Consider the following 17,619-nt stretch of genomic DNA (forward strand, 5'->3'; position numbering starts at 1 on the left):
GGGCTGAAATTTGAGTATTTGGGGCAGGACAGGAAATACCAGGGCTGTGCGATAGCAGCATTTAAGAACCCAAAATACCCTGAAAACGGGAAACACCACTCACAAGTAAAACCCAAAACAGACGTAGAAGCTCACTATACCGTTCCTGTAACCACAACCTGCCATGACGTGAAACCACTAATAAATGAACACGACCCTCCGGCGCTCAGAAGGGGCTGTGCACGTCGTAACCAAGGGCGCACACGTCACGCAGCCGCGTGCCACTCCCATTCATCATTCGCTATGAACCGGAAGGATCAAAGAACCGCCCCTCCGCGCCCGGCCCTACTGCTGCGCCCCTCACCCCTAGCTCACGGCGAGGCAGCCTTCTTTCGTTGCTCCCGTTTTCTTTTGCACCCTTCGGCCTCCGCCTACGGACACAGCTCACTTCTGCTCTCATCGCCTCTTTCTACGCGTCTTCGGGGCTGCTCGATTCCTCCGTACCGGCTTCTCATTATCTATGCTAATTTATTCGCGCGGCGCCACGCCCACTTCGCAATTTACAGCAGGGGTCTGGTTTTACGACAGCTGGGAATTTGTTTTTACGACAGCAGGGAATTTGTTTTTACGACAGCAGCGCGCTTTGTGGCAGCGCTGCGGTTTACGGCAGCGTGAAGACAGTTGCCGTTCGCTGTGAGGAGCTGCGGGGCTTTTGGAGCAGCGTAGGCTGCGGGGTGCCATGGAGCCGCAGCCGCCGGCCGAGCAGGTGCTCCGGCAGCTCGGCCAGCTTCTCTCCCAGCGACCCGGTGTGATCACGGAGCTGGGAGCGTTGCTGGAAGCCGCGGAGCCGCGGTGGCTGTTCGGGGCCGGGAGCCCCGCCGCGCTGGGCGAGTTGGCGGCCGCGCTGAGCGCCTTCGCGGCCCTCCCGGAGCTCGAGCAGGACGCGGTTGAGCTCCGCGACGGGGACGGCGCCTACACGGTCGCAGCTGAGAGAGCAGCCGATGTCGGCGGTGTGTTCCTGCGGCTCCTCGCTAAGCTGGAGGCTGCCAAGGCCGAGGAGTCGCTGGGGCCCGCGGTGAAGCCGGTCCTGCGGCGTGTGATGGGGCACATCTACGTGCTGGCGGTGACACACATCGAGGAGGGCGCCTGGACCAGCGCCGGGTCCCGCGAGGTGGCCACGGAGCTGCTGGTGGCTCTGGTGCGGGCCGCGGGCTGCGGGACGGTGGCGGAGTTCCTTCGGGGGAGGAACGAAGAGGAGGAAGGAGGATTCGCGGCGGTGATGGGGCTGCTGAGGCCGCGGCTGGGCAAGTGAGTGGGAGGAGAGGATCCTGGGTGGGAAACGTGGGGAGATTTGGTGTGTGACTTCGTGCAGGGTGAGCTCATGTTATGAGGAGGGCTGCAGAAATGATCCGAGGGATGGAACGCCCCCCCTGTAAGGGCAGGCTCAGGAAGAGGAGGCTCTGGGGAGAGTTCAGAGCTGCCTTTCAGTATCTAAAGGAAGAGACTCCTTAGTAGGGTCTGTTGTGATAGAACAAGGGGAAATGGTTTCATGCTAAAATAGGGGAGATTTGGGCTTGATATAAGGAAAAAGTTTATTGCAACTTCCGACTCAAACTATTCAACAATTCTCTGGGCTCCTGTTTGTATTCCTAGAGACACCTGGAAGCGCAACCCGGCCACCAAGCACGTCTTCTCCTGGACACTGCTGCACATCACCCGGCCGTGGCTCAGCCAGCACCTGGAGCGCGTCCTCCCTGCATCGCTGCTCATCTCAGATGACTTCCGGGAGGAGAATAAAGTTCTGGGTGTGCACTGCCTGCACCACATCGTTCTCAATGTGGTAAGGGGAAGTTGGATCTCCTTCTGGCTGTTTGAAGGAAGGGTGGGTTGGACGCCTGTCAGGTTTCCAAACTTGTGTTCCTGGTTCTTCTGTTAACCTTGTAATTTTCCCCCTTGCTGTGTCTGTTTTTAAGTTTGTATTTCTCCTATCTGTTGCAGCAAGCAAAGATTTCCTTTGTCATATTTTGAATTCTGATGATGCATGTATCAACCTAACAATGATTTACAGGGAAGGGTATTAAATTAATGTCAGTGGAACTGCAAAGCAGCAGCTGGGGAGGCCAAGGAAAGTGGCTGCTCCTGTGCATGGCAGGGTTCAAGCTGCATTTGTAATGGCACCTGGTCCCACTTTCTTGTAAGCAGTGTTCCTAATGTTATGAGTGCTGTTTTCATAAAGCCTAGGTTTGTGAAGACTTTCCTCTCTGATTAGGTTAAGTGAGCACTGAAGGTGATGCTTGGGAATAATGTTGCGTACTCTCTTTCAGCCAGGTGCTGATCTGTGCCAGTTCAACAGGGCTCAGGTTGTGTACCATGCCCTTTACAATCACCTCTACTCACGAGAGGCTCCTCTCATCCAGGTAGGATAGCAGAACTTAATTTAAATCTGCCTTATGGTATTGCATATCAGCCCTATGCGGGATAGGGAGCTAAAAGCATAAGGAGGCAGAACCTGTTTGCTCACAGTTCAGGTCGTTAACAGCAGATACTTGTGTCCAGAGGACAAAGTAACTAACTCAGCAGATTTCAGGAACAATGTGATGGTGGCAGCCTTGCTGAAGAGGGCCAGCCAGGGGGGAAGCAGGCAGTAGAAGTCTATTGGGGTTGCAGCTGTATGGGGCTGGAAACTGTGTGTAATTTATGTCAAAAGAGACTGCCCAGATTTCCCATCCTGCACCAGGCAGTACTGCTGTGCTTGCTGGACTTGCTGCCAGTCATGGAGAGAGCGCAGCGGCAGCAGCCCAGGCCAACCTCACCCTGTGATGAGGTGTTGCAGCTGGTTCTGACCCATATGGAGCCAGAGCATCGGCTCGCGCTGCGGCGGGTGTATGCCAAAACCCTGCCTGCCTTTGTGCAGAGGTGAGAGCAGCAACCACAACCCTGCAGGACCTTGTTTTGTCCCTGGTATACATCTCCCTCCTCAGTGTGTGCTCTGTGTCGACAGGCTTGGCATCTTGATAGCACGGCACCTGAAGAGGCTAGAGAGGGTTATCCTGGGTTACCTGGAAGTCTCTGATGGCCCTGAGGAAGAAGCCAGACTGGGAATACTGGAGACACTACAGTGCACCATAGAGCATGCTTGGCCCAGGTACTGGGGTGAAGGATGCTGCAGAAAGCATATCTGAATGGATATTGGCCCTTTCAAAGCCACATTTAGTGTTATCTGAGGCAAAGGCCTTGAAACCTGGAGGGAAACCTCTCACAGGGTGCAATCACTAGCATGACTGCATTCCTGAAAAACCTTGCCCAAAAGCTAAATCTTTATCTTTTTCCTGCTCTAGAAGCGTAACCTTGCCTAAAAAGTAAATCTATGCACTCTGTGTGGCAGAGTTGTGGAGCAAGTCCTTTGCTGTTCAAGTTACCTCTGTTCAGGGCCTGTGTCTTTCCTCTGGTGGGCATTCAGAAAAAGCCAACTTCCTTCAGCCTCATCACTGAAGCATTAGTTTCCTGTAATCCAGATTCACGTGTAAATAGCCACTAACAACTTCTGCCTGGAACTGCAACGCAAGGCTGTGCTTTTGCCTGGCTCACAAAGAAGTTTTATATTAAGACATGCACGCTCTTTCCTTTTTCAGAATGCCATGCAGGCTCCCTGTGCTGCTCAAAGCCCTGCTGAAGATGATCTGGGATGTCCACACTGACCAGGGCTCAACACCAGAGCCAGTGAGAGCTGCCTTGCTCCAGAGAGCCACCGAGTGCCTCATCCTGCTGGATCGGTGCTCTGAAGGACAAGTGAAGGTGAGCTGGAGACCCAGTAATAATTTATCTCTGCTCTTCCCCCTTAAAAAAAAAACATGGTGCATGCAAGAGCCCACTTATTTCTTAAATTCAACAGTATTTGCACCCACCCTGTTAGTACTTGGCTTAATTGATAGAGGACCTGATATAGCAATGGATAATACACTTTGTATTGATCTCAAGGGCATCTGGGCACAGTCGACTGCACCATACATCTCAGTGTGCCAGGGAAATGGAAGCTGATGTTTTTCCTGTTTCAGATTCTGCTGGAAGGCGTGTACAGCTGTTGTGAGGAGAACCGTGTGCAGGAATGCATCAGGAGAGTGCAAGAGAACACGTGAGGCACGACAATGTTAATTCTGCTTTTTGTACAGTAAAATATTTTTTTTATTTAAGTTACTTTCTCCTTCTCCTCCTTTGTCTCATACCTCCCTCAAACAAGGCTTGCTTGAGTGCTCTCCTAGCCCCATGCAGGTTTCTCCAGCTTCAGAACAAAGCAGCATTGTCTCCAGTCCAGGTTATTTTGTGGAGCAGTCCTTGCTGAGCCTTACATGGTTGTAAGGAAGTTGGGGAAGTTTTCTTAAAACTACACTTTGTACAACAGTTGTACAGACTTGCTGCAATTGCCTGGTCTCAGGACAGAAATCCTTATCTCCTTTATAAAAAAAATTAAGCTACAATATTGAAAAAGCAATTTTTGATAATCCTTTTTAAAGTGGTGAAAGTTCTAATGGACACATCTGGTGTTGTCATTCAGCAAAAAATGCAAGTTCAGGAGAGTCAGGACACTTTTGTTTTGGTGGCTGGCTCTGTTTCTTCCTCATACTCTATTTCAATGTAAGGGCGTTTTCTTCTGGTCGGTCCTTTCAAAGGAGTTTTCCCCTTAGATTTGGAGCGAGATACTTTCTTCTCTGTTTCTTCCTCATCTTCCTGCTCCTCTTCACTACTTGTCTCTAACTTATCCATGTCCTGAGGAAGGAAAAGAATCAGAGCACACTTTACAACTAAGCCTCCACTTTCTGCAAAATTATCTTGTGTATCCAATTTCATTTTATAATTCCTGGCTCCCAGCTGTCTAGCCAGAGCAAGTAGGCTGTGGTGGACACCACAAAGTCCTTCAGCTGCATCATTATATCCCACAAATGTGATTTACTGGCTCTTATCCCATCACCAGAGCCCCCAGGCTGACAGAGCTTACTTTCAAACAATTTAGCTTGATACTTTATACCTGCTGCTTCGCTTACCTCAAAGTCGCTGAGGTCACTGTCATCTGCTTCCACAAACTCTCTTTTATCTTTGTCCTGTAGGAAACAAAGTCAGAAATGGAATAAGAAATACCCCATCACAATTCACAGTGTAGCAGCCATGAAGGCCACGACCTGCCCATTTTTTTCTGTATTCACCTCTCCTGATCTGTTCCCGTCCCCAGGCACTAACACTGAACACTCAGTCTGGAAGTGAATTAGAGCTGCTGCACCTCAAGGGAGGGTTAGCTGTGATGCTCTGGTTGAAAACATTACCTCATCATCATCATCTTCCTTTTCCACGTCAGACTCGCTCTCACTTTCTGCATCCTGCTGCTGTAGGGCTTTGTCAAAGGCATGAATTGGGAAGTTGTAAATGTCTCCATACTGAAGAAAAAGAAAACAACAACAACAACAAAGACTTTCTGTAAGCCCAGGGGGAAGCAGGCATTGGTAGCAGAGCCATCTGAAGCCTGTACAGTTATGCCATACCAGGCTGAAATAGGCATTCCTGAAAAACAGGGAACTCAGCATCTTGGGAAAGGACTGAGGCAGTAGAAACATTTTTACAGCTGTGCTCTGAAGGCAGTGATTCTTACCGTATCCTGCTTCAGTCTCTCCAGCAATTCCTTCTCAATGGCATTATCCAGCTGAGCAGCAATCAGGGCTTTCTCCTAAGAGAGCAAAAAGGACCTGTGTGAGTTCTCTCAAAGGCATGAGAAACAGAAGCAACAGACAGGAGATGACAAGAGTCATTACCTCTCTCCTCTTCTCTCGCCTTTCAATCTTTCTGCTTAATGGAACGATCTTCCTCCTGCAGAGAACAAGAGCTGCTTAATGAACCTTTCAGCCTCTTGTGTAGCAGATGGGCAAATGCTTGCTCAGAACAACAACCAGCAGCTGCATCATTAGAAATGTGGGTGTAATGAGTTTAGGTGCATCTATCTATGCATATTAAGATGCTGTTACATCAGTTTAAACCAGGTTCATTTAGAAGCTGGCCGAAGCCAGCAAGAAAACAGCACATGCTGCAGGTGCAGTGGAGCCAGGAAAGGGCTCTGCACACAGCTTGTGGCAGCAGCTCAGTGCATGAGTGACAGCTTTAAGTCAAACCAACACAATCACTCTTGGTGTCACTTACTGTCTCTTTAGAGTCAGCTTCCGAATGCGGATGAGGTACTGGGTGATCTTGGTGAACCGCTGCTTGCATTTGTGTCGGATGAACCGTGGCCAATAGATGAGATTCTCATCTATCTCCTCCAGTGCTTTCTCATAGTTCTTGCTCAGCAGGACCTGGGGAAAAGGGGAAGGGTTCAGTGAAGGGGATGCATCTGCACTTAGCAGGAGCTCGACTGTCACCTGCCTGTAGGTACATGATGGTGGAATGTGCTTGGTTAGCAGTCTGCTCTCATCAACTCACCCGCTCCCACAGCCGACGGGGAAATGGAGCGCGCTCTATGGTCTTCATGTACAGGTAACATCGGCCTATAGAGAAGAACATCACCCCCACTGAGACCTGAGCGTGGAGTGGGGCACACAGCCAGGCCCCCAGGATGCTCCCACAGGCCAAGGGCTGTGAGCAGAGGCTGCCCCAGCACTCACCCTTCTCCTCACGGATGGTTGCGTACTGGCTGTTGGCCAACGGGCAGGAGGAGCGGTTGCACAGCCCAGTCAGGTTGTATTCATTGCGACAGAAGCTCTGGGTTTTGGTCCTGGAAGGAAGAGCTGTAAGATGGAGCAGCGCATTGCCTGGGCTCGCTGCCCCTACATCCACACACACTCACCTGATCTTGTAGGAGCAGAACTGCTTGTTTCCGAGCGTGTCCCAGACAATCTGCAGGGACAAACCACAGGTCAGCGAGCACCCTAGGACCCTGTAACCCCTCCAATCCCTGGAGCATACAAGGCTGTAACAGAGGGGACCCACACTGATGCTGCAGGGAGAAGATGCAGCACAACCAAATCCCCTTTATGCCTGCCCCAGCCACGCTCCTGCCCCCCGATCCAGGCGCCTCCACGTGTTATTTTCCCGCGGCTGGGAGGGACCGTATGAGCCGGACGCAACCGATCCAGCCCCAGGGTAGCCGCTAATTGGCTGCGGCGCGGGTGGATCGAACCGAACCGCGAGGCGGACTCACGTCGTCCGAGTGCATGCTGGCGCCGAACCGCGCGGCCTAGAGCGCCGCCATCACCGGAAGGGGCGGGACATCCGGGAGGCGAGAGTCTCGCGTAAGTCTCGCGAGACTTTTTGTGAGGGTCTCGCGAGAGTTGGGGGGCCGTCATGGCGGCGGCGTGAGGGGTGTTGTAGGGCAGCAGGGATCGCTGCGCGGTGTGGTTCCCTCAGCTGGCGGCTGGGATGTTGCAAAACGGACATTAAATGAAGCTACTCGTTGCGATAGGTTGGGGTCACAGACATCCCGTGACCTCATCTCAGCTAAAGGCGGCTGTGGTAACGCTCTGTCACTGTAATCACAAGTGAACTCAGTGACTGAAGCAGTTTTGAAGGTTTAAAGCTTTCAGCCTTATATTTAAGTGAATTTCTCAAGAGTTCTTCACTAATGGTAGAAGGGTATTACAAGTAGCCACGAATAGCACGTAAATAGAAAGCACAGAAGCTGTACAACAACAAACTTTTGAAAACTGCCTTCAGGTGAGCATGGAGCACATGAACAGGACAGAGCTGTCTTTATTGGATCCTGCTGGCACAGAAAGGTTTTGTGCTGGGGATTACAGCAGAACTCTGGAGGAAGAGATGTCCTGAAGCTGCTGACTTCATTTTGGTTTTCTCTGGTGCTTTTCTTCCAAAAGCAGTAAGCACTTAAAAGACATTAATGAATGCAGCTTGTGTGGGAGAGGTGTTGGTCTTATCCCTATTGCGTGGGCTGGCAGCCCAGGACAGCATGGTATCATTCTCTACATTGTATGTTTTTTACAGCTGAGATGGATTTTGAGTGACCTCCCTGGATGTCACCCAGCAAAGGGGTGGCAGAGTTGGGCAGGGAACTTCCAAGTGCATTCCCTGATGTAGACTGAGTGCTAGGAGAACAGGTGAATGTACAGCCCATGTCCATCCTGTGCCCACAGGTCTCGGGTTATTCCTGGGTGCTGAGAGACACATTGCTCTATGAACTTAACATAGCTTCAAGCAGGACGTGCAGCCTTGCTGCTATTCCACATTTCCTGCCTCCACATCACTGTTGTCTGTGAGAGGGAAATCCGGCAGGGGCTTCTGAGCGGTGGAGCTTTTGGTTTGCATGGGGCATTCCTGGCTTAAAATTGCCTACATAAAGGAGAGAAGTGATGTTTTAGTAAAAACGGCCATTAATTTTAATAATAAATGGAAGTGTTACTAGCTTTAGAGAAAGCCAAAGCAACCAACAATTTTTGCCCAGGGAAAAATGGTGTAGGGATCCTGCTTTGGCAGGGGGGTTGGACTCGATGATCTCTGGAGGTCCCTTCCAACCCCTACGATTCTGTGATTCTGTGATTCTGTGAATACAAGTTGTCCTGGCTAATTTATCCTAATTCCCTCCGTGTCTCTCTGGATTATCAAGCTCCTATACTTTAGGGCAATAAAGTACACTCACTCTCTTCTCCTCTTTAGCAGGAGGGCTTCGCAAGAACCAGCAGAGAGGAGCATAAGCAATGTTGGTAACTCCAATGATGACCATCAGCCAGGGAAACCCAATAGCTCGTACAATCGCACCGCCTGTTGATGGACCTGCACATTTAAATATGAACAAAGGCTCAGGAGGCAGGAAAGGAGCAAAAGGTGCTCTTCCACTTTGGAGGGGATCTAAAGTCTGCAATGGCTATGCTACAGAGTCAGTGCCAGTTGCTGCCATTGGATACTGGGTGGAGGAGCACATTGAGAACAATATCATGGATCCATACCAATTGCAAAGCCCATGCAGAAGGCAACATCTGCGATGGCATAGACATTGCCATAGACAGAGGTGTGGCGAAGGTCCACGAGGTAACCCATGATAGGCATCATGGAGGAGTCCACCATTCCTGCTCAGAGCAAGCATGAGATCATGAGGTATTACCTTTTCCCAAGGCACTGCTGGGAATTGTACAGACTGACCACTTACCTATGGCAAAGCCAAGCCCGCCATTTGGGCCAATCAACCCATAAATATTTTTTGCCAGGGGCACCTTGGAGAGGAAAGAGAGAAGGTGTGAATGAGGCTAGAAGAGCTTCAAGGTGAGGAAGCACAGCATAGTTCTGTGAAACAGATCTGTGGTGTAATCCCTGAGCAGGTCTTAGAGCTGCCCTGCAGTACTCACACAGAGCAGACTGATCCCCACCACAGCCATGCCGATCAGGGAGCATAGCCACCTGCAACGAGGACAGCAGAAGGTGATTCCTTCAGTGTATGCAAGCAGGATCCTTGCTGAGGCCACTGCTGTTCACTTACCGGCCTATTTTGTTAGCCAGGAGCCCAAAGAGATTGGTGCCAATGAGGTAAGATATGCTGGCCGGAAGGAATGCCATCCCTAGAGGAGAGAATAAAAGAGAGTGTGCAATCCCTCTGCAAATGCAAGGATCCAGCACACACACTGAGGATGTCTCTAGGCCCCATGGTGCTTCTCCTTGTCCTCTTTGTCACAGCCCCATTGCTCCTCTGTGAAGGCAGAGAGAGGCACAGAAAGTGAGTTTTCTTTCTGCAGGATGAGAAACTGAGTCACCCAGATTTGAGACAGCTGCAGCCAACTGCAGAGCTTTCTGTCCCCATCCTTCTCTCCTGTCATCACTTTTTCCTTGTCTATCTTTCTCCCCTTGCCTTCTGCTTTTGGCTAAATAAAGAGGGATAAAATAGCTGCTTGAATGTAAAGCTTAGCAATCGTTATGAGTCAAAAGTCAATATTTGAACTGCTTGCTGATTTACCAGTTGTTTATTTTTAATATACTCTCCTGCTGACTACAGATAAAACACATCAGCTATATTTCACTGAGACAACTTCCTCGTTGAAACACGCAAAATTATGTTTAACTTTCTTTCTCCTCATTGAAAGCTACAGAACACTGTTAATTCTGCAGGTTTAGTCCAAGCTCTTCTGTTTTATTTATTCATTTTTCTCAGAATTATGGAAGTGAGCAAATGAAAGTATACAAATAACCAAGCTCTTTGTGTTTAGGAGAGCTTTTTTGGTAGAGGGCTTTGGTTGAAGTATATCTAAATGCTGACCACTCCCAGATCTCAGGTACAGTGCATCTTGGAGGTTTTTTGCTGCCAGCTTACTGCTCTCTCCCCATTTCTGGGTAACTCCAAAAATCCCTTTGATTTCAACAGTGACCAGAGCAGCTCTGAGTGCCCTGAGGTGCTTCCTTACTTTCAGCCACCTGTGTTCAATCACACAAATCAATCCTGAGCTCTTACTGGGTCGGATGCTGCTGCCTGACCACGGAATAACTTGATTAGGAGGGTTATCTCAGCACTTCTGCTCCCAGATTGCAATTCAGTTTGGGTTCTAAGTGTTGCCTGGGGTGTCCCCTAGGTTATTTCCCTGCCAACTGGATTTTAGAACAATTAGTTTTTGTTTTTATAGGACAGTGCTATCTCCATATCGCATTTTCAAGGCAGCTGGTAGTTAGCACACACCATCTCTAAATGGCTGTGTTCTGCTGAGAGCTGCTTCTGCAAAACCCAGCTGGCTGCCATGACTTTAGCCCAGCACGACACTGATCTACTCAGCCTTTCTTCCACCATTATTGCTGTGGTAGGGAGACTGATTCTATACCATTTTTTCAATAATAGTGAAAAGCACATTGTATAGCTACCACCAAGGACATTTCCAGCTGAAATTGGAGCAGCACACAGCCTGGCATCACTCTGTGGGAATACGTTTTCTTCCTTTTAAGATGATATTAGAGATATTCTGCCCATCCCGCAGTGCACAGCAAGACCTGCTCTGACCAAACTGCATCAATCTACTGCTGAGGAGTGAGGACTGCAAAGTGAAGCACCCACCAAGCTGCCATTTGGGGGAGCACATGGTTTGCATCATCCAGATGGGCAAGGTAGGCTCGAGCATGGCCACCCCCATGTTGGAGAAGCAGAGGGCTCCTGGTGGGAAGAGAATGGAAAAATGTCTGTTTAAGGCTTCTCCTGCTGCTGTTTTGAATAGAAATAAGGAAATGGGGCAATGTGGAAATGCAGAGGTTACCTGCAGCCACCAGCACGTAGGGATCCCGCAGCAAGGTGAGCACTGGTGTGCCTCTGGTGCTCTGATTGACATGGGGGTTTAGGGAGCTGCAGGTGGGGATCTGAGCCACCCCTCACCTGAAGCATCTGCCCCAGCATTGTGCCCATACTCACCTCAGGGGAGACCTTGGAAGGCTGCAGAATGCAAAGCTGCAAACCTGGGAGGGGGAGGAAACAGTGCTGTTAGTATTGCTCCAAGCCAAATTTCCCTGTGGGCTTTCCTTCAGGGGGGCATCAATCATTGGCAGAGCCCCAAGAATGCAAAGCTGTGCTGTTGGGGCATCATCCAGGGAGCTGTCAACTGGGGGATTTCAAATGGGGCATGGCCAAAATGAGACATGGAAAAGAATGGGATGAAAAAAAAACCTTCAAGCATAAGGAACCCACATTTCACTTTCCAAAGTCTCTTACATGCTCCATTAAAGATGTCTTACATTACATCTAGGCAAAGATGGTAACTGTGACTGTAATTTAATTAGCTTAATACTTCCCACTAAAAATGTGTGTTTCTGCTATCTGTAATTCTGAATGCTGTCGTGGCCTGAATCTGTAACACAGCTACAGAGAGAGAGTACGGATTGCCATTCACTGGCAACATCCCATTTCTTTGTATTATGATGAAGATGCTGCAGGCAGCACCACGTGTGCCTTCTGCAGAGAAATTCTGTTCAGAGAGCTTGGCTGATGTGCTATTTGAGCCATTAAAGCAATCAAGGGGGTCATTAAGTAATGAGGGACTAATTCTTACTTGTATTGCTATGTCACACGTCTGGTGGTGAGAAGCATATGGTTTAGCAATAATAGAGTAACTGATGCTGTATTAATTGTGAGAGGCCTGAGAAGTTCTTCTTGAGATGGGCTGCATTTCTGTCTTTCCATGTCCTTTGTCTATGGTTGGGTGAGTTGTTTGCTTTTGGGTTGGGTTAACTATGTGGCCCCTCACCTCCATCCAGCAGGGCTAAGAATGCCAGGACCAGGAAGGGGGAGGCTTTCCCCACAAACTCGTACATCACACTGCCAAATGGGGCCCCAACTGCAAGGGAAAGGCTGTGTCACCACTAAAGCAACTGGCTTTAGCCCAAACCCACATCTAATGATGGACTATATTGGTGGAGCCACTGGAAATGGATGGGGAGCAGAGACTGAGACCCCCACCCCCCACTCCAGGGCTGAACCAAGGATGCTCAGCAGCACCAAGCAGCAAAGCATGGGGATACTGTGGGTATAAAGCCCCAGGCAGCCACAGGTCCTTACTCAGCACACCCAAGGCCAACCCTCCAAGAGCGATGCCCATGGCGTTGCCTCTCTCAAAGTCATCTGTGTAGATGCTGGCCAGCATGCCCAAGCCTGGGAGCAGAGAGAACCCGAGGTGATGACTGAACCCAGCTGGCATAGGGCTTCACAGCATGCAGTGACCCAACACGCTCACCTGCAACTGATGAGAAGGAGGAACCAATGCCTTGTAGAGCACGAGCGATGAACAGCAGCGTATAGGTGCCAGAAAATGCAAACACTGCAGGAGGAGAAACACAGTGCCCAGCAGAACTGCACATCTAAAGCCCTGCTAAGGTGCAGCAGCAACCACTTGTGCCCAGCCGAGTCCTTCCCTGTCCCCAGCTTCTTATGCATGGGGGCAGAGCAGGTGGTTGTCTTCTTTGCTGCTTTCATTTTGGGGCATCCTGCTGTATGTGAAGGGCAAATCAGGGGTGGTACTCACTGAGTGTGGAGAGGAACATGATGACGAAACCAATGAACATGGGAATGTGGTATCCTATCCTGAAATGAGAAAAAAATATGTCTGGTAGAGCTATGTCTATGTGTATTGAAATGTTCTGATGTGATGTTGAACACAAGTGAGGCTTATTTTATAATGCAAGCTTGCAAACCATTTGTAGGCTCTTAAAAAAGGCAAAACTCATTCCTATTGTGGTGCTTGCACTCTCCTCTTTGCTGTTGTCTCACCGGATTCCATCATTATGTGACTGCAGATCTTTGCCACTTGACTAGAAAGCAGTAGAATGCAGACGTACCTGTTGGTCAGCAGCCCCACGCTGGGGTTGACCAGGAGCTGGACGAGAGCCTTGGAGGCAAAGAGCAGCCCCACACGCATGTTCTCCTGAGTGAGGAATTCCTCATCCTGTGGGCAGCCGTTGGGTGATGGGGAGCTCATGGAGGGATGCTGTGGGTGCCTGGCGCTGGTCCCTTTCTGCAGCCCTGTAGTGCTGGGGGAGCCCAAGGTCATCGTGGTGCTGGTGTCAAAATAGGAGGACATGGGGGAGAAAGGAGGATCTTCGATGGCTGAGGGAGGTGACTCGGGTTGATGCGGGGCAGCAGAGCTGTTGGCACCTTCGTATTCTATTGTATAAAGGAAGGTGGGGATGATAGGCACTGGGAAAAAAGCCAAGGAGAGTGTTCATCAGTTGGTTGGCTTGACTTTATGGCTCAGCATGCATATGAACTGGATGGTGCTAGCTCAGTGTCGATGCTTGGATGCTCCTTCACCCATCCTTCCCCATGGCTGTCCCCACTGCTCTTACCTTCCCTGTCCCCGCACCCATCCCCACTCCTGTTGCCATGCCTGTGCCCAGCATGTGCTGACAGCTTTCTGCAGCCACCCCTGCAGTGCACACCCTACCCACAACGGTCAGCAGCATGTTGTCCAGCAGCAGTGCGACGAACACCACCACCAGTGCCAGCCTCCGCGATGCCCGGCCCTGTGCCAGCCAGCTCTGGGATGTGGGGATGGCTGCTGGGGACATTGCTGGGGCTCGGTCCCCTGGCTCCACTGTCAGGGCCAGTGATGTCCTGCAACCTTGGGAGAAGATGCTGTGGGTTAGCACCTCGCTCAGGTTCATGACTTCTTTCTTATCTCCTATGTGAGCTGAGAAGCAGAGAGTTCCAGCTTTGCTCTCAAAAACTACACTTTTATCCAGCTCACGTTTAGTGCTGCATTCAAGAGATGGAGTGCTCCCCAGCCCTTTTCCATTCTCTTGAGACGTCCCTGCTGCAAGCATCATCTCAGTCTTCCTTCAAAGACTCAAAGCATAAATCAAGCTGGTAGTTTATCTGTGCTAATCTCTACATCTTGTATTCCATGTTTGTTCTTTGGAGATTAAATTGGGTCTCAAAGGAAACTTATTCACTTTGCATGTCTTTTCATTTGACCTAATAGAAATGTCGCAGCAAGATGCAGGACTTAAAGCCTAACGTACAGGATTAAGGTTGGGACTTGTTCAGTTATACTGAAATATCCATCAGAAGTCTGTACCGAACCAACTTATCAATTAGCACTTGGGTTCCTATAGCTTGTGTTTGCTTCAGCAATAAAGCAGCAACATGAGCAGAGCAGAGTCTGAGCTACAGCTGCCTCCAACACTCCTGTGGTTTCCTGACATTCCAGGCAGTGACATTTATCATTTTATTCCTGAAGAAAAGAGCACAACCTCCAAACCCTCTATCATCTGATCTGAGTGCCATGCAAGTCACTAACTTGAAAAAGAGTGCGGGCTTCTCATCGTATCCGAGCACCTCCAAGGAATAGCAAGAACCAAATAATATAATTAATGCAAGAAAATAGATATATTTAAGTATAAATCACCAGGAAGCAGGAGTAAAGAAGCAAGGAAAATAAAGACAGGTAGGCTGAAGCTGCCCTGAATCTCAAGACCAAACCCCATCCCTCTCAATGCAAACTTGTTGCACGTAGCACAGCGACAGAGCCCTTACCCCTGGATGCATCCCAGTGTGCAGAGCTGGCAGCAGAGTGCTCGGAGCTGCTGCTCCCAGGGAATTTATTGCAGCTCTTATCAGGAGAGGGTATGAGCATCTGTCTTCCATGGAGATGTAGTTGCAGCCCTGCAGCTCCTCCTGCGTCAGAGCAGGATGGGGGGACAGGGGCTCCTTTATTGTGTGAGTCAGGATTTGATAGAATCATAGAATTGTTTGAGTTGGAAGGGACCTTTAAAGGCCATCTGGTCCAACTCCCCTGCAGTGAGCAGGGACACCCACAGCTCCATCAGGTGCTCAGAGCCCTATGCAGCCTGACTTTGGGTGTCTCCATCTTACACTTCTCTGGGCAACCCGTTCCAGTACTTCACCACCCTTATCATAAAAAACCTTTTCCTTATATCCAATCTAAATCTCTCTCCTCTTTTGGTTTGAAACTTATTTCCTCTTGTCCTATCACAACAGACCCTGCTGAAGGATCTGTCTCTTTGGCACAGGCTGCACAGGGAGGTGGTGGGGTCACCATCCCTGGAGGTGTTCAAGAACTGTGGGGATGTGGCACTGAGGGACGTGGTTAGTGGGCATGGTGGGATGGGTTGGGGTTGAACTTGATGATTTTAGTGTTCTTTTCCAACCTCAGTGTTCCAACCCCTTTCATTCTGTGGTTCCATTCTGCCCTTGAAGCCATTTGCCTGGCTTTTGCATGGCCAAAACCCGCAGTCAATAGCATGAAAAAAGCACATCCCTCTGAGTAACAAACACGAGGGCGGAAGCTGAAGTCTTTAAGTACATTTCATGAACTGAGAGCCGAGCATGGAAATGACTTTCTGACCATCCGCAGAGCTCCGCTCCCACCTACCGGTGAGTTCAGACCCTCAGCCAGCACTGCTGGGAGCTCCGGCTCCTCCAGGCACAGAGGGACTCGTGGGGATGGCCATCACTGCCACCTCCTTATCCCCACAGAGCCCGAGGTCAGGGCACCATCCCTTTGGCAGCCAAAAGAGTCTGCAATGCCATCCGTCTGCATTGGGAATATTTGCTCATTTCTGCTTTGGAAGCATTTCCATGCATCCATCAGATTTTTTTTTTCCAAGCAGCTGACTTCTTTTTTTAACCATTTTTTTTCCCCCTTTTTAACCCTTTTTTTAAAATTCATTTTTTAACCCACGACAACCAGTTCTCCTCGGGCAGCTGCAGTGAGGTGAAGCTGTGCCCACTTTGGGTTTTCCATCCTCCAAACACACACAGCTCTGCAGTGGCTCCTGGGAAACACACCTCCCAGTATTTCAGTGTTAGCACAGGGAGAGATGGAACACGGTTTCTAACATCAAATCCACCTTCCTGCTGAGCAGAGAGAGCAAACACCAATGATTAAAATTTAACGTGTATGAGGAGAGAAATAATCCATGAGGAAACAGAAGTTGACACACTAATGGTTTCCTTAGGGGGGTAGAGGGGGGAAGAGGGAAGGCATTTACAAATAACCCACTGGCTATTTTTTTATTAAATTAAACGTTTGATTTACTTTTTCCTCTTCCCTTTTTTCCCCCTTTATTCCCATTTCTTCTCTCTCTCTTTTTTTTTTCCCCATTTCCCATTTTTCTTTCTCTTATTTTTCTTCTTTTTCCTTTTTTTTCTTTTTTCTTCCTTTTCCTTTTTTTTCTTTTTCTTTCTTCTTTTTTTTCTTTTTCTTTTTCCTTTTCTTGTTTTCTTTTTCCTTCCATTTTTCCTTTCTTTTTCCTTTTTCTCCTATCTCTTTTTTTCTTTTTTTCTTTTCTTTTCCTTTCTTTTTTTTCTTTTTTCCATTTTATTTTCTTTTCCTTTTCTTCTTCTTTTTTTTTTTTTCCGTTTTTTCCCCCTTTCTACTTTTACTATTTTCTTTTTCTCTGTTTTTCCTTGACCCACTTCCTTTTTCTTTCTTTTTTTTTTTATTTTTTTTTCCTTTTCCCTTTCCCTTTCCCTACTCCCTACCCCTTCCCTTATCTTAACCATTACCCTTACCCCTTCCCTTACCCTTACCCTTGCTCTTACCCCTTTCCATACCCTTTTCTTTGCCCTTACCTTTATTCTTGCCCTTGACCTTACCCCTTCCTTTTCCATTGCCCCTTCCTTTACCCTTACCCTTGTCCCTTCCCTTGCCTTTACCCCTTGACTTACCCTTTCCTTTGCCTTTGCCCTTTCTCTTACCCCTACCCTTGACCTTGACATTACCCTTACCTTTACCCTTACTTCTTCCCTTGCCTTCTGACCTTCTTCTGACCTTGACCTTGCCCTTGCCCCTATCCCTATCCCAACCCCTATCACTACCACTATCCCCTATCCCTATCTCTATCCCCATCTCCACATCTCCATCCCCATCCCTATCTCTACCCCATCCCTACCCCTATCCCTATCCCTACCCCTACTCCATCCCTACCCCTACCCCTACCTTTACCCCTACCCCATCCCCATCCCTATCCCTACCCCTATCCCTACCCCTATCCCTACCCCTATCCCTATCCCTATCCCTATCCCTATCCCTATCCCTATCCCTATCCCTATCTCTACCCCATCCCTACCCCTACCCCTACCCCTACCCCTATCTCTACCCCTACCCCATCCCCATCCCCACCCCTACCCCTACCCCTACCACTATCTCTACCCCTACCCCTACCCCTACCCCCACC

At 49.3% G+C, this 17,619-nt stretch overlaps 3 protein-coding genes, 1 long non-coding RNA gene and 1 other non-coding gene across 5 annotated transcripts; 2 read left to right on the top strand and 3 right to left on the bottom strand.

Moving 5' to 3' along the window:
* Positions 1-203: 203 nt before the first annotated feature.
* On the bottom strand, positions 204-297 carry LOC116234571 (small nucleolar RNA U13). The gene has a single exon (XR_004168146.1). It is a non-coding gene; the product is annotated as a small nucleolar RNA U13 (small nucleolar RNA).
* A 330-nt stretch (positions 298-627) lies between these two features.
* On the top strand, positions 628-4,169 carry TTI2 (TELO2 interacting protein 2). The gene is made up of 7 exons (XM_031602228.2): positions 628-1,287; positions 1,633-1,819; positions 2,304-2,396; positions 2,717-2,895; positions 2,981-3,124; positions 3,612-3,774; positions 4,035-4,169. Exons 1-7 carry the CDS (start codon positions 719-721, stop codon positions 4,113-4,115), a joined length of 1,416 nt encoding a protein of 471 aa, XP_031458088.2. The 5' UTR covers positions 628-718; the 3' UTR covers positions 4,116-4,169.
* MAK16 (MAK16 homolog) lies at positions 4,138-7,239 on the bottom strand. Its single transcript, XM_031602229.2, has 10 exons — positions 7,157-7,239; positions 6,803-6,852; positions 6,621-6,730; positions 6,439-6,503; positions 6,160-6,311; positions 5,778-5,832; positions 5,618-5,692; positions 5,295-5,405; positions 5,019-5,075; positions 4,138-4,743 (listed from the first exon to the last, which is right to left on the bottom strand). Exons 1-10 carry the CDS (start codon positions 7,169-7,171, stop codon positions 4,555-4,557), a joined length of 879 nt encoding a protein of 292 aa, XP_031458089.1. The 5' UTR covers positions 7,172-7,239; the 3' UTR covers positions 4,138-4,554.
* A 57-nt stretch (positions 7,240-7,296) lies between these two features.
* Positions 7,297-13,399, top strand: LOC149914818 (uncharacterized). The gene is made up of 3 exons (XR_016460082.1): positions 7,297-7,828; positions 8,623-9,486; positions 10,917-13,399. It is a non-coding gene; the product is annotated as an uncharacterized LOC149914818 (long non-coding RNA).
* On the bottom strand, positions 8,045-13,986 carry SLC18A1 (solute carrier family 18 member A1). Its single transcript, XM_031602230.2, has 15 exons — positions 13,863-13,986; positions 13,258-13,615; positions 12,945-13,003; positions 12,657-12,740; positions 12,482-12,574; positions 12,171-12,260; positions 11,342-11,385; positions 11,190-11,250; positions 10,994-11,089; positions 9,440-9,518; positions 9,309-9,360; positions 9,113-9,176; positions 8,913-9,032; positions 8,606-8,739; positions 8,045-8,298 (listed from the first exon to the last, which is right to left on the bottom strand). Exons 1-15 carry the CDS (start codon positions 13,984-13,986, stop codon positions 8,185-8,187), a joined length of 1,572 nt encoding a protein of 523 aa, XP_031458090.2. The 3' UTR covers positions 8,045-8,184.
* Positions 13,987-17,619: the final 3,633 nt, after the last annotated feature.

Source organism: Phasianus colchicus, chromosome 27, assembly GCF_987193195.1.
Source record: "Phasianus colchicus chromosome 27, bPhaCol1.hap1.1, whole genome shotgun sequence".
NCBI classification, from domain to species: Eukaryota; Metazoa; Chordata; class Aves; order Galliformes; family Phasianidae; genus Phasianus; species Phasianus colchicus.